Source organism: Acartia tonsa, chromosome 12 (genome assembly GCF_053477335.1).
Source record: "Acartia tonsa isolate MP-2025a chromosome 12, ASM5347733v1, whole genome shotgun sequence".
NCBI lineage: Eukaryota > Metazoa > Arthropoda > Copepoda > Calanoida > Acartiidae > Acartia > Acartia tonsa.
Window position 1 is genome coordinate 6,188,071 of NC_137271.1, and position 15,353 is coordinate 6,203,423.

Below are 15,353 nucleotides of genomic sequence, written 5' to 3' on the forward strand. Positions count from 1 at the left end.
AAAGAACTATCTAACATATTAAAAAACATCTTATTTCTGAGGACAACATTTATTATTATTATTTATTTGCATCAAAATAATAAAATGACTAATTGACAACTGGACAGCTCTGTAATTTCCAAAATCTCAACCTTTTTAATCCATTTCATCAGCGCTCCAGACCCCATATTGTCCATAGATTGGTTCTCGTGCCTGGAGCTCGTCGATGATCTCCCTCTGGGCTATGACCTGTTGGTTGACCCGCGCCAGGATGTCCATATTCCTTTGAAAGGACCTGGTAATAACAGGAAGAGCTCTAATCAGGGCAGCAACAATCTCATAGTTGCGACGAACGTTCTTGAGCACTTCCTCGTCGCACACAGCATGGCGGATTCTCCGGAACATGATGAGGTCCCCATCGTGCAGCAAGTCCATCACCCGGCGCCTCTGGGCGAACCAGAGGTCCACAACGCGTAAATCTACGCTGGCGTGAGGGACTAAGTCGGGAATGGCGGCGCGATTTAAAGCGGCCTGGACGGCGGGCATGACGGGGTCGTCGTTCTCGTCGTTCTCGTCGCCCTCGTTCTCGTTCTCGTCGCTGCTGGAAAATAAATCTATAACAGGAGGTTCTGGGACACCAGCACCTCCGCCACCTTGGACTCCCTCCACTTCTTCCGCTGGAACTGCCGGCGCTTCAACTTGTATAATCTGAATTTCTTCTTGGTCGGACATTTTAAAACAATTGAATTTCAAGTCAAATAACCCCCTATTTATACCCCAATTGTGTTATATTCAAGTGTTTTATAAACCATTTTAAGATTAATAATTAATCCCCCAATCACATCTCTCATATGACCTAAGAAATCAAACCATCCCCCTTGACCGTGCATCAAAACAACCACCCCCCCCCCCCTCTTTATTCTTTACCCACTTGTTAAATCCTTCCGCAACGGAAACGCGCGAAATTCCTAAGCATCAACAGACGATTTCCCCCATCTCCCCCAGTTCCTCCGTCACCCCCCTCTCCCCCGCTCCCATTCTCCCCATAAGCACAAATTAGCGCCTAATTAAAGAATCAAAGAATTATGTAAGAAACTAAATTAGTATTTTAACCCCTTACCGTTTATTACTATTTATTACTATTGTTTTGTTATTCTTCATTTAAGCGGTTGTCTACCTTATAAATTTAGCTTACATTAAAATTTACTTAATTAAATATTCCAAAACCTTTACAATAATTAAAAGTCATATATTATCCTATCGCATCAAATAAGTCAAATATGTTAAATCCTCTAAATTCAACTTTCCTCCCCCTTCTTTTCCTTTTTCCCTTTTTTTTACCTTCTATTTTGAAAACGTCTCTCAAACCTAACCTTGTCAGTGCAGCCCCCTACATTAAACCTTCTCAATTAATAATTACTTAATATTCTATTTATTCTACTTATTTTCCGTACGCAATTAATTAACGATTGTCTCTCCACTGCACATTGAAAAAACTGTATGTCTGTAACTACGTATGCAATGAGATTGCAACGAAAAGTACTCAAAACACTAAAATCAGATTCCGGAGGAATCGAACCCATATATATATACACACTGGGACTATATCCCAGCCTCAAAAAACAAAATCAGATTCCGGAGGAATCGAACACATACATACTGGGAATTATACCCATACTCAAAAAACTAAAATCAGATTCCGTAGGAATCGAACCTATACATCAACTCCTTGTTCATACCCCCATTTTATATATCGCTCACATCATACACACCATTTATTTTGCGATTTTTTTCGATTTTTTGCGACTCTTTGCGATTTTTTGCGATTCTTTGCGATTTTTTGCGATTTTTCCAGCAATATACCTTGTTTTTATACTATGGCTCCTGAGTTTTTGGCTGGTTATCCGAAATACGCGCCGTTATCTTGGGGTCAGGTGTGAATACACCCCACTCACAGTGGGAGTTTTCACACTAGATTTTAAAATAGATGTTTAAAAAGGAAAAGTGTCTAGTAGGGTTGCCAAGGATCACGACGGGAATAGTGACTTCTTAGGAAGGCTTTGGTTCCCTTAATTGTTCCAAACTTACACTTGGAGAAGTCGCGACCAATGGTAGGAGGATAGCTGCACACAGTAGAATATAATTTGTCATTTTTATATTCCTTATTATGTCATTATGTCTATCAGACATTGCACTGGCTTGGCAAGCGCCAAAGTTTACCAGAGGCTCAACAACCCTAAGAGGGTTACGCCATCCAACTGGTGCAATGTCGCATGGGATTCAATAATAAAATAAAACATATATTTGTATTGCTATTAAATGAACTAGGTGGAGATGTGTTCAATCCCGTGCAAGGTACTATATCAACCTGCGACTATGTAAAAACACAAACCAAAGCATATCAAGACACCAATGCATCAAACTACATAGTAACCAGTATAAATTATTTAAACTAAAAACATGTTGTACCTTTATGAGGAAAATAAATCTTATCTTATCTTATCTAATGATATTGTTTTAACAATTACTAATGGCTCTGTTTAGAGCCCCAATAACTATCAATGAGATTATTATTTTAAAATATTATTCTAAAATAAGGGGGGGAGGGGGCGGAAAAATGTTTAAATTTTCGCGTGCTCTTGATGAGAGGGGTAATCTAATTTTCAAAATATCCAAAAAATATTTTAGGTTAGGTTAGCTTATAGTCTAGGGAGCCGAGCGCTGCGGCCACAGATGTTGGTTGTCGAGGGTTCTCTATTTTTATAAATTTCAAAAAACTATTTTAGGTTAGGTTAGGTTAGGTTATAGGCTAGGGAGCCGAGCGCTGCGGCCACAGATGTTCGTTGTCAAGGGTACTCTAATTTTATAAATTTCAAAAAACTATTTTAGGTTAGGTTAGGTTAGGTTATAGGCTAGGGAGCCGAGCGCTGCGGCCACAGATGTTCGTTGTCAAGGGTACTCTAATTTTATAAATTTCAAAAAACTATTTTAGGTTAGGTTATAGGCTAGGGAGCCGAGCGCTGCGGCCACAGATGTTGGTTGTCGAGGGTTCTCTATTTTTATAAATTTCAAAAAACTTTTTTAGGTTAGGTTAGGTTATAGGCTAGGGAGCCGAGCGCTGCGGCCACAGATGTTCGTTGTCAAGGGTACTCTAATTTTATAAATTTCAAAAAAACTATTTTAGGTTAGGTTAGGTTAGGTTATAGGCTAGGGAGCCGAGCGCTGCGGCCACAGATGTTCGTTGTCAAGGGTACTCTAATTTTATAAATTTCAAAAAACTATTTTAGGTTAGGTTAGGTTAGGTTATAGGCTAGGGAGCCGAGCGCTGCGGCCACAGATGTTAGTTGTCAAGGGTATTCTAATTTTATAAATTTCAAAAAACTATTTTAGGTTAGGCTATAGGCTAGGGAGCCGAGCGCTGCGGCCACAGATGTTAGTTGTCAAGGGTACTCTAATTTTATAAATTTCAAAAAACTATTTTAGGTTAGGTTAGGTTAGGTTATAGGCTAGGGAGCCGAGCGCTGCGGCCAAATATTTATGTTATTCTAAACCCATTAAATTACTAACAATATTTGTTAAAAAGTATCGTTAAATTTGACAATTTTTAACGTAAAAATAAATTACTTACAATATTTGTAATATGATGCATTTCATTATGGCTGAGAACCAATTCTAATCTAGCGGATATAGCCGTATAGGTTTATAAAACTTTGGGTACCAAATGTAATTTACAGTCCAATGTTTACTAAAGGTTATGAAACTTTGGGTACCATGTTTAATTTACAGTCCAATGTTTACTAATGGTCATAAAAGTTTAGGTACCAATTAGTCCTGAATTAACATGATTTGCCTTATTTATTACAGGTTTATTAATTGAAAGAAAATTGCCTGTATTATGATCGATTTTTAACGTTTAAATCCCTTTAATTATGCAAACTTTTTCCGTAGGTACTAAGTTTAAAAAGATCACATAAGATCTCAAACTTGATAATGTTTTTTGTCCTAAACAGGATGGCATCATGGTTGGGCTTGCCGGCGCTCTTCTTGGTAAACTTGACGGCGAATGTGTTGGTAAACAATTGAGATTTTCATTTAAATTTAAAACTGTTTGCATCATGGTTGGAATTCCCGGCGCTAACCTCGGTAAACATTTGGGCGCAAATGTTATAAAACACTAAGTTTTTAAATGTGAAAATTTAATATTTATAATACTCTCTGGCTTTGTACTCTCTCGCGCTCCCCCCCAACCCAATCCCCATGGCATCTTGTCCTGATTTTAATTTCGTAGTAAACTGACGTAATTTTGCTACATGTACGAATATTTATATGTGCTTTTAACTCTCTTGCGCCCCCCCCCCTCCCCACCAATCCCCACGGCGTTTTAAAGAGTTCCACTTAAAACCAATCAGAGTGTTTCATTTTTGACCAATCACACACGAGTATTTTGAAAGCTTTGCAGATTTTTTTTATATAAATAGACTGTAAAGACAGTATCACAATTAGTCGCGTGAGGGCTTGTGGTAGCAACCTGAGTGTTAGCTAACCGGTTGCCACGGCGGCTAAAGAGGCTTATGTCTCTATCTTCCCCCCCCCCCTCCTCTCTTTCCTGTCACACATCATAATATTTTATGGAAAATATTATTTTGTTGTCGGGGGGGGGGGGGGGGGGGGGGTACTCAAATTTTCAAAAGTGAAAAAAAGAGTTGTAGGAGGAATTTACCCAATTTTTAAAGGAATATGTAGTTATTACAGAAACAACAATGGTTTAGAGCTATTTTTAGAGATAAATTTTTCATAAAAATTAATAAAATGTATGATAAAATAGTATGATAATGTATTGTGTAATTTATACTTTAGCAAGTGCGCGGTTAACTACGGTAGCAATTTTTGGAAGGGTTTACACAAAACGGTACAATTAAAAAGAATAGAGTTCATAAATACTATTAAATGAAAAAGAAGTTTTCTATAAGTTAAAGAAATAAAAATTAACCAAATATGCAAGATTCATTTGGAAGCCATTGCTTTAGAGATCCCTTGAGCTACATAAATAAAACAAATAAAAAATTTAGTTATTGTTCAACGTAAAAAAGCCTAAAAATAATGCTAGAAAAAAAACAATAATATTGGTATTGAATCTATATCTATAATTCCAATTGACTGTTTGTCTATGGAATAATAAATGTATAAGTATAGATGCATAGCCCAGACAATTACATAGCCCAAGTGGTGGGGACCATTTTTCTCTGCTAGCAAATTGATTTCTGTTTTTTTTTGTAGCGATTTTGGCTAATATTCGAAGAGCCAATTGAAAGTCGGGAAATCTAGTTGGTAGAGTTACTCTCTATTCTTTTACATTGATTGTGGAAGAATAGTTTTGAGGAGTCGGGATTTTCTTGGTTGATGTAAAGGATAGAAGTATATTATATAGTTGAAATAGCAATTATATTGAAGAAATGTTCTTTTCTTAGCTGCTATTGATGAAAGATGTCTGAAGGTACTATAACTAATAAACATTTCTATTTTTGCAGAATTGTAGGAACACTACTAGCTGTTTGTTTGAAACCAAATATTACACTTGTTTTTTGCAGTGTAAATTCACCTCCACTTTCTATCACAGCATAAATAAGGTAATCAATATATATTATAAAATCTATATACATACTCTATTAATCAGTAGGGTTGGGCCGGACACATTTTTGGCCGGATACCGGGTAACCGGTTGATTTTTTATGCCGGATATGCGGTTCCGGTCTTATATCTGGCCAATTTCCGATATTCAGCAAATAACCGGATATCCGGCATTAAAAATCAGCTGGATATCCGGTATCCGGAAAGTGTCAATATCCGGTATCTGGCCAGATATTGCAAATGGCCGGATATCCGGCCCAATCATATTAATCAGCCAATAGAAAAACCGCGGAAGAACAATCCAGTCATATTATTGGTTGGAACGAGTATAGTTTTTGTTACAAAATACAATAAATAGTCGGATTTCATGATTAGGCGGAAGGGAAGGTACAACGTCATGAGTACAACAGAATTGATTATTATAGGAAATATGTTTCAGAGCAGGGAGGAAAGGGACATTGTGCTGTTTATTACACTAGTTCCCAAAGTTTTAAGCTAACGTTATACAAAATTACCCTGTAACTGTAGATTCAGATTATTGTTTAAAACCAATCAATGAATCATAAAAGTACCCAAAGTTTTTGATCCAACAAATAATAGAACGTGTTTATTAAACTAGTATAACATACAGTCTAATGTCCTCTCCCTCCCTGGTTTTTTTTAAAAATAATAAATATTTTTTACAGCTGTAATAGAATTGAGCTGTATTGGTTTTTAAAATGTTTTAAACGTGTTTTTAGTAGTTACTAGAACAAACAAAGGAACCAGATTTTTGAGAAGCAAATATTTTTTGCATAGGTCGTTCTAAGCTAGCGGTTAGCTTTTTTCGTTAGTTTAGAATGTTATGATTGTCCTAACGATTACAAACTTATCAATATGTTTATTGTAACAGTTAGATATGATTTAGGAAGCATAGCAACTCTATAATCGTTACTAAGAAGTCCGTACGTCTATTTAAAAAATTTAGATTTTAAACTTTTTTGACAACAACTTTTTGTATGATTTATATTTTATCATATTCATCAGATTTTTGGAATTAATGATTCGTGGGACTTACAAATTATTCTGCTATTAAGTTCTGACACTCTACAAGAGTTATATGTCTTTCATTTTGATTTTAGAGCTTTGATTTTATGGATTTTGTCATACTTGATTATAAAAGTAACAGGAAATAAGGGTGTCTGGCCCACCCAAAATAACTCGCTAATAAGTTTACAAAAGACCTCTTCTCGTATTCATTCGAATCCGGTGGATAGGAACCGGTTCTCATCCATACGTAAAAACTATGTCTAGCATCGTATTATATCCAGCTTTCTACGAATATAAAAATGTACAATTATAAGATTAAAACTAGTTTTTTTAGCCCCGAGGTGCCGAAGGTGTACATTCTATATCCGCGGAAAGCCGTTTATAAAACGATGCGAGAAATAACTATTATCATTCATTGGCTAACTTACTTTGCAGAATTTACATCAAACTTTCATTGTCTTATCCCTTAAGATCACTGGATGAATATAATAACGAGTCACTACGCTAGTTCTGGCTTTTATCCACCAACCCTCTAGATATCTATAGTACAAAGTAGATGTCTGTCCGTCTGTCCGTCCCTTAAGATCTCGGTAACAACTGAACCGATTGGATTCTACTCTTCAGGGAATATACCTACTGGTCCTGTGGTGGTATTAGGTTATTTTCTTGAACACCAACCCCCCAAAAAACCTCTTTTTTTAAAATTACCTCTTGGGGCACCGCCCCTAGAGGCCAAGGGCAAAGCCGCCAGTGATAAACTATAAAAGAGACATCTTGATATGAGTTCATTCATTATAGCAGATTTATTAGCAACAGCTGTTCTATTTTTTTAAAGCTTATAGACTGTCATTGTTTGAAGTATTTTGTTTGTGGTTTCACTGCAAGTGCCTAGTCAAGCACAGAAACACCTCACCCCCTTATTTTAATTGAGGGAAGGGTGGTTAGGTTATAATTAGTAACCACTCCCCCTCCTTGTTCAAATATGAAGGGGGGGAGGTGGTTATGTAGCGCAACTATTTATTAATGGGATGTTATGGGTTGCGCGTCATAATTGTCATTGTAATTGGGTTAATTTACAGTTTTGTAGGTATACTATTCTGAATGGCTTTTGATCTCTTTCTGTATATAGATATTGTCTCCTTTTATGAAAATAGAGAGAGAGAGGGAGAGAGAGAGAAAGAGAGAGAGAGAGAGACAGAGAGAGAGAGAGAGAGAGACAGAGAGACAGAGAGAGAGAGAGAGAGAGAGAGAGAGAGAGAGAGAGAGAGAGAGAGAGAGAGAGAGAGAGAGAGAGAGAGAGAGAGAGAGAGAGAGAGAGAGGGAGGTATCAATGATAATTGTTGTGCTTCTTAAATTCAGATCATAAGGTCGATATCAAACACAATTCAAAACTAAATAAGAATCATATTCAATAATTTATAACGGAATTATGGTAAGTTATAAAACAGATAAGATTATTCTGGTAAGGTTTTATCCCTATATTTATATTAAATTCTTTATTAATTTCAAAATCTACACAAGAAATCTATCTAATAATAAAATAATTATCTTAATTATTACAATTAATTATCTACAATTACAACCAAAAAAAATATAAAAAAAAACAAGGATGACAACATCCATAAAAGCGAAGCTCTGAAACGGTAAGGTAAGACAAACAAACATTAATACTTGAAGAGTATCAGAACTAAATAATCAGAATATAAATGTATAAAAGTAGAAACAAAATTGTAAGTAAATTTGTTGAAAAACTATGTAAATACAGGATATTGTTACATTTTGAGGACTTGATTATAGAGATGTTTCGCTTATAACATTGTACTTTGTTTTCCTAGGAATCAGTATTCCAAAAATCCTATCAATCTGATAATTTTATCACATGATTATTTGTTGCTAAAAAGTTGAAAAAGTTTAAAATTCTGGTAACGGACATAGAGTTGCTTTCTAAATCATACCTAACTACTACAGGAATCACCATGCAAAGTTTGGAATCAACAGAACAATTCTAACCTATTTAAATTAACGAAAAGAGCTATCTGTCTGTGACGCAAGGGCGGACCAACCCTAATTATGGAAAAGCTTCGATTTAAAAATAAATAAATTGATTAATTCTTTGCAAGTTCAAAATAATAATCGCCAAACATTTTAATGTAACTTTGATATAAAGTAGTGGTAATTATGTTTTTCAAAATTGTGACTACATATCAATTTGTCTTATACCTTAAAATCCATGGATTAAAACACGATAATAAACGGAGATATTTTTATTCTTGAAGTGTCACATCCATGTGCCTCTGACAGAATGTTAATTAAATAGTTTAATTAGTATTGATACATAAATAGTTCTGGTGCACCCCGCCCTAAACCTAAAAACCTACATGCGTAGGATGTGTAGGTTCATGGACAGGGATAAAGCTACAAAAGAAAAACCTACATGTGTAGGATGTGTAAGTACATGGACTGGGATATAGCTACTAAAGAAAAACCTACATGTGTAGGATGTGTACATGGACTGGGATATAGCTACTAAAGAAAAACCTACATGCGTAAGATGTGTAGGTACTTGTACAGAGATATAGCTACTAAAGAAAAACCTACATGTGTAGGATGTGTAGGTACTTGTACAGAATATAGCTACTAAAGAAAAACCTACATGTGTAGGATGTGTAAGTACATGGACTGGGATATAGCTACTAAAGAAAAACCTACATATGGATGTGTAGGTTCATGGACAGGGATATAGTTACTAAAGAAAAACCTACATGTGTAGGATGTTTAGGGCACATGGACAGGGATATAGCTACTGAAGAAAAACCTACATGCGTAGGATGTGTAGGTACATGGACTAGGATAAAGCTACTGAAGAAAAACCTACATATGTAGGATGTGTAGGTACATGGACTGGGATAAAGCTACTGAAGAAAAACCTACATGCACAGGATGTATAGCTTCATGGACAGGGATAAAGCTACTGAAGAAAAACCTACATGTGTAGGATGCACAGCTTCATGGACAGTGATAAAGCTACTGAAGAAAAACCTACATGTGTAGGATGTGTAAGTATATGAACTGGGATATAGCTACTAAAGAAAAACCTACATGTGTAGGATGTGTAGGTACTTGTACAGAATATAGCTACTAAAGAAAAACCTACATGTGTAGGATGTGTAGCTTCATGGACAGTGATAAAGCTACTGAAGAAAAACCTACATGTGTAGGATGTACAGCTTCATGGACAGTGATAAAGCTACTAAAGAAAAACCTACATGTATATGATGTGTAAGTACTTGGACAGGGATATAGCTACAAAAGAAAAACCTACATGCGTAGGATGTGTAGGTATTGGACAGAGATAAAGCTACTGAAGAAAAACCTACATGCGTAGAATGTGTAGGTACTTGTACAGGGATATAGCTACTAAAGAAAAACCTACATGTGTAGGTTTATGAAAAGGGATATTAAAATAAGTGTGAATAGGAATGCATTGGCTCAAAAACAGGCAAAAGACAGCTGGGATATGCATAAATATCTAACTTTCAAAATTTCTTGAATCTTTTTTAATCTAATAATATTTTTTTCGGATTCTAGTCCCTTTTCTTTATAATTGAATTAGGTTCTTTACAATAAAGAAATACTTCAGTCACAAAATACAAAACAGCTAATAATTTAAAACATATTTAAAAATAACAACGAAATGGGAGGAGGGGGACAATGGAAAAAAAACTGGTACCCAAAGTTTAACATGCATAATATATTCTATCATTTGATGGTTAAAAACTTAATTTTTAAGCTTTTAAAATAATCAAGAACAGGCAGGAAGAGGACAATGGACTGTTAAAGACATTACCCAAAGTTACATAATCTAGCTATTGTTAGTTAAAAACTTTGGATACTCTGCAATTATAATAAAGTTACAACGCATGGACATATTTATTTTTATTTAAGGCCTGTTGTCCTTAATTTTTAATGCGATAATTCCAAATAAGTTGAGTAGTTTTTAATTTAAATTATATCATTAAAACATCCTTTAAAATACAATTGTATTTTATGATAACAATATATTATTATTAATATCTTTTTAACAGTAAAGTTTTTTATGATTATGGTAGGTCCAAATAAGTTGAGTAGTTTTTAATTTAAATTATATCATTAAAACAGCCTTTTAAATAAATTGTATTTTATGATAACAATATATTATCATTAATATCTTTTTAACAGTGAAGCTTTTTCATATTTAGTGTCGTTGGTCTTTTGTCATCCATAACGGATAGCTCTTAATTTAGGCATGTTTGAATTGGCCTTGCAATTTAAAACATGCCAAAATGATTCTTGTAAGAGTAAGATACAATGCAGAAAGTTTTTCAACTCTAAAATCATTACTAGAAAGTCTTTTGGTTCATTCAAAACATGTTGATTTTTCTAAATTTTTTGCAACAATTTCATTGACATTTTTTAATAATGATTCCTAGAACAACAAGGTAAAGTGTTTCTGAAAATTGTTAATGTTTAAATTTCACTTACCAATAATTTCTTTCTTCGTTGTGGTGTTTTGTGATTCTCGCCTGAAACAAAGGTTATTTTTAATAATAAAGTAGTGAGATATTGGTTTGTCTGTTTATTTGTTATTAAATATCTTTAAAACGGCTAAAAATTTTCTTTGAATTAGCATTGCATACTCTTTAAGCTATGTTATAACTAGTGGTGAAGCAGTCAGGGACGTCAAAGCTTTTTTTTATTTTGAGGGGGGTAAACTGAGTAGTTTCAAAGTATTGAGGGGGTTAATCTAATGTATTTATTACAATTTTAAGGGGATAAAATTAAAGGTTTCAAAGTTTAAGGGAGGGTAATCAACCCTTTACCCCCCCCCCCTCCCCCCATTGTTGGACATCCATGGGCTGAAGGCTTTGCATGTATACGAAGGAGCAGTTAAATAGTCTGTAGAAATCCTAAAACTAAATTTTTTAGAAAAAAAAGCTTAATAAACTAACCCAGAAGATATGTTAATTTTTTTATTTCGAAGATCTCTATCAGTCTTTCCTTGAAAATTGTTTTAAATTTAAAATTTTGTCGTACTTTTCATGAACGAACAAAAAAATGTTATAATCTGTTAAAAAGTTAAAAACCCCAAAAAATAATTAACTTTTTATGGTAAAGACTTGTGCAAAACTGTGTAAAAGTCAAGTTAAATGTCTGTTGAGTTCAGTCAGTAATTGGTGGAGCTACACATTATTTTTTTTATCAAGTGGGTTTGCCTTCCTTCAAAGTTCCTAGTGTGCACAATAACCCAATTTAGTATTTAGATAAATTCTATATGAAAAGGGGTTATTTCTCTTCTGTATGCCCAGGCCCCAACCCCTGCCGGGGGCCATAATTGAGATGCCCTAACCCTTCAGAGCTACCTAATATAAATATAATACCTAATATAACCTACCATAAAGTAAGGCTTACAATATTAACCCCCTTATTTTTATTTCATTTTAATTTATATGAAGGTTTCGGCGCTCGTCTAGGAAATTTAAGTTCAATAGTTAAAAAATGGAATTTTGCAGTTCTATTCTTTGTTTAAATTCTTAAAAAGTTGAAACAAAAATCTGAATGATGATTTTACAAGTCTTATACAAATATATATATGTGGTGCATTATTTGATTTTTGCGTCTGTAGAGCTAAAACTTAGTCCAAATTGGCTATTTTTTTCAAATTACTCTAATATGTGTCTTAGTATGTTTGGCCATAGTGTTTTCTGACCAGATCAATATTTCATATTTTTTAAACACCCTGTATTTTCAAAAAAAGAGAAAAAAATTTTTTGTTTTTTTTAAATTTTTTTTCTATTTTTAAGTTACTTAAAACTGTCATATAGATACAGATTTTGACTAATAACAATAATATTTGACTATTTTACAATTTATTACACTTTTGGGACACCCTGTGCATGTTTTTGAAAAATGATGGTTTTTGCCCATTTTTGGGGGGAAGGAGTCGTTTTAGGGCCATAGACTATTTTTTCATTTTTGTAGAACTTTTCAAGACACATCATTTGTTATTTATGCAAAAACCGCAAAAAATTTTTTACGTTTTTGCCGTTCCGGAGGTTCTAATGGGCATTTGTGGTAAGAAGACGTTGATTTATCAAGATAACTGTGAAATACTTTTATTTAGGCATTTTAATTTACTAAATTTCATGTGAAGTAAATTTGTTTGTATATCCAACCGATTTTTGTCAAAAGGAATTTCAAATGCACATGATTTAAGTTTCTTTTATCACTTATGTTATAGCAATTATTTATGTTATATTCACTTCATTTTCTTGTTTTAACAATTGAAATCCATCTCGACGAAAAACGGTTAGCTGCACAAAAAATTTTACTTAATATGAAATTTAGTAAATTAAATTACCTAAATAAAAGTATTTAAGAGGGAGGTAAATGTTGCTAATTACGATAAATCAACATTTTCTTACCACAAATGCCCATTACAACCTCCGGAACAGCAAAAACGTAAAAAAATTCCGCCTTTTGCGGTGAATAACCGCAAAACGATTCGGTTTTTGCGGTTTTTGCATAAATAACAAATGATGTGTAATGAAAAGTTCTACAAAAATGAAAAAATAGTCTATGGCCCTAAATCGACTCCTTCCCCCAAAAAATGGGCAAAAACCATCATTTTTCAAAAACATGGACAGGGTGTCCCAAAAGTGTAAAAAATTGTAAAATAGGCAAATATTATTGTTATTAGTCAAAATCTGTATCTATATGACAGTTTTAAGTAACTTAAAAATAGAAAAAAAATTTTAAAAAAACAAAAAAAAATTTTCTCTTTTTTTGAAAATACAGGGTGTCCAAAAAATATGAAAGTATTGATCTGGTCAGAAAACACTATGGCCAAACATACTAAAACACATATTAGAGTAATTTGAAAAAAATAGCCAATTTGGACCAAGTTTTAGCTCTACAGACGCAAAAATCACATTTACAGGGTGTTCCAAAGTGAAATTTGACAACCTTTAAGTCCCGGGTGGTCCAAACCGTTATATACCACATATGCACACAGCTAAAACACAGGATTTAGGCCAAAAAAAAATGATTTTTTTCAGACAGGTATTTTGGGTATTACGCTAGATATCCAAAATACACTTTTTGTTGGACACCCTGTAAAATTAGAGTTTTGGCCAAAATAGCATTATGTGCGCTTTTTACATGAATAAACGATCATTTTGGTGTATAAAATGTATAGATCGGATGTAAGATTGATGAAAAAATTTATTTTTAAAATTGTGAAAAAATGGGTGTTTTTTACATTTTTGTTACCTACCTTCATAGATAGCTAGATATCTAGACATCCAGGGACTCTGAAACTTTTTTTTGGCCATCCAGCATCCTTGAATGACCCAACGGACCAAAATATAGAGTATTAACAAAATCGGAGAGGTAGTGCAGAAAAGTGGTACATTTGGCAAATAATGCACCATGTATATCATGAAAATTCAGAGCAATAATTTGTATTAGTTTAAATTTCCTATATTTTTCTAAAAAGAAATTTAATTAATTTAAGCTGAAGAAAAGAAAGGCAGTCCTAAAACAAAGAAGTCCTAAAATTTTGCCTAACTTCAAAAAAAATGTTAACGGTCTTGTTATTGTTTTTTTTTGCAAAAGATCTCTGAAATGGCTAGTTCGATTGGTTTGCACTTGTTACAGAAGATTCCTATTGATCCTAAGATAGTTTTAGGTTATATTCTATTTTGTCACAAAGCTCCTGGAGGCTACGTGCGAAGCCACTATTTTGAAATTAATTAACTAATTTTTTTTTACAATTATAGTATATCATTCCCGGGAAGGAAAGGTACCATGGGTTATTTATTACACTAGTCCCCAAAGTTTTTTAATAATGTTTTCTTATTCGTTGGCTTAACAACTTTGAGGACTTTTAATGAGTTTTGATTCGTTGGTTTATTAAGTTGATTGTACAAACGTTTCAACCACTAATTGTAATCTATAGAAGGAGTAATTTTGGGGATTATTTGGGATGTACATAAATTAATTGGCCATTGTCTTATCCCTTTAGATCGCTGTGTGTTTCCAAATTAAAATCCAGCATTTAAATAAAATTACTACATACAACATACTAAACAGCTCTTTAAATTTTGGTGTGCAAATAATTCAACCAAAAAGGTGTTTTTTGAATAGCCATGAAGGATATATAAAAAAGTTGCAAAAAAATGTTGCTAATTATGATTAGTTATGATCAAAATTTGTTTACAGAATATCATAAAATTTGATATAAAAAAAAATTCAGGCAATCGCGGAATGAGAAAACACCACAAAAATTAAGTAAGATGCCAATTATTGCTTGTTGCTCTCCTATCCCCCCTCCCTCAATGCATACTAAATATCAAATTAAACTTTTTTCCTAGACACTGTGAGCATAGCCCTCCAGGGCTATCCTAATCTGTAATCAACCTGATCAAATATTAAATTAGCATCTCGGGTTTAGTGTTCAACTATCCATAGGAAATTATTGCCATGAATTAAAAAGTTTTTAAGAAAACTACCTGACCCAAGTTTTGGAGACCCTTTTCGAATTCTAGAAAATTCCTTTCTATCTTTTGTACATCTCGGATGTATTTATATTTCCGTCGCTATAACTGATTCAAAGACCCAATACAAAATCGTGACAAGGTCTCCGCCAAGTTGGCAGAGTTATATATAGGGCTTGCCCC

The 15,353-nt window shown here is 33.8% G+C and overlaps 1 protein-coding gene across 1 annotated transcript in view; it reads right to left on the reverse strand.

Moving 5' to 3' along the window:
* The window catches only part of LOC145333519 (uncharacterized), a 109,106-nt gene that overhangs the window by 66,692 nt on the left and 27,061 nt on the right, over positions 1–15,353 (reverse strand). Inside the window, exon 5 of the mRNA XM_080178678.1 lies at positions 11,158–11,198. Coding sequence (XP_080034804.1) covers positions 11,158–11,198 — 41 coding nt within the window. The remainder of the gene's footprint in view (positions 1–11,157; positions 11,199–15,353) is intronic.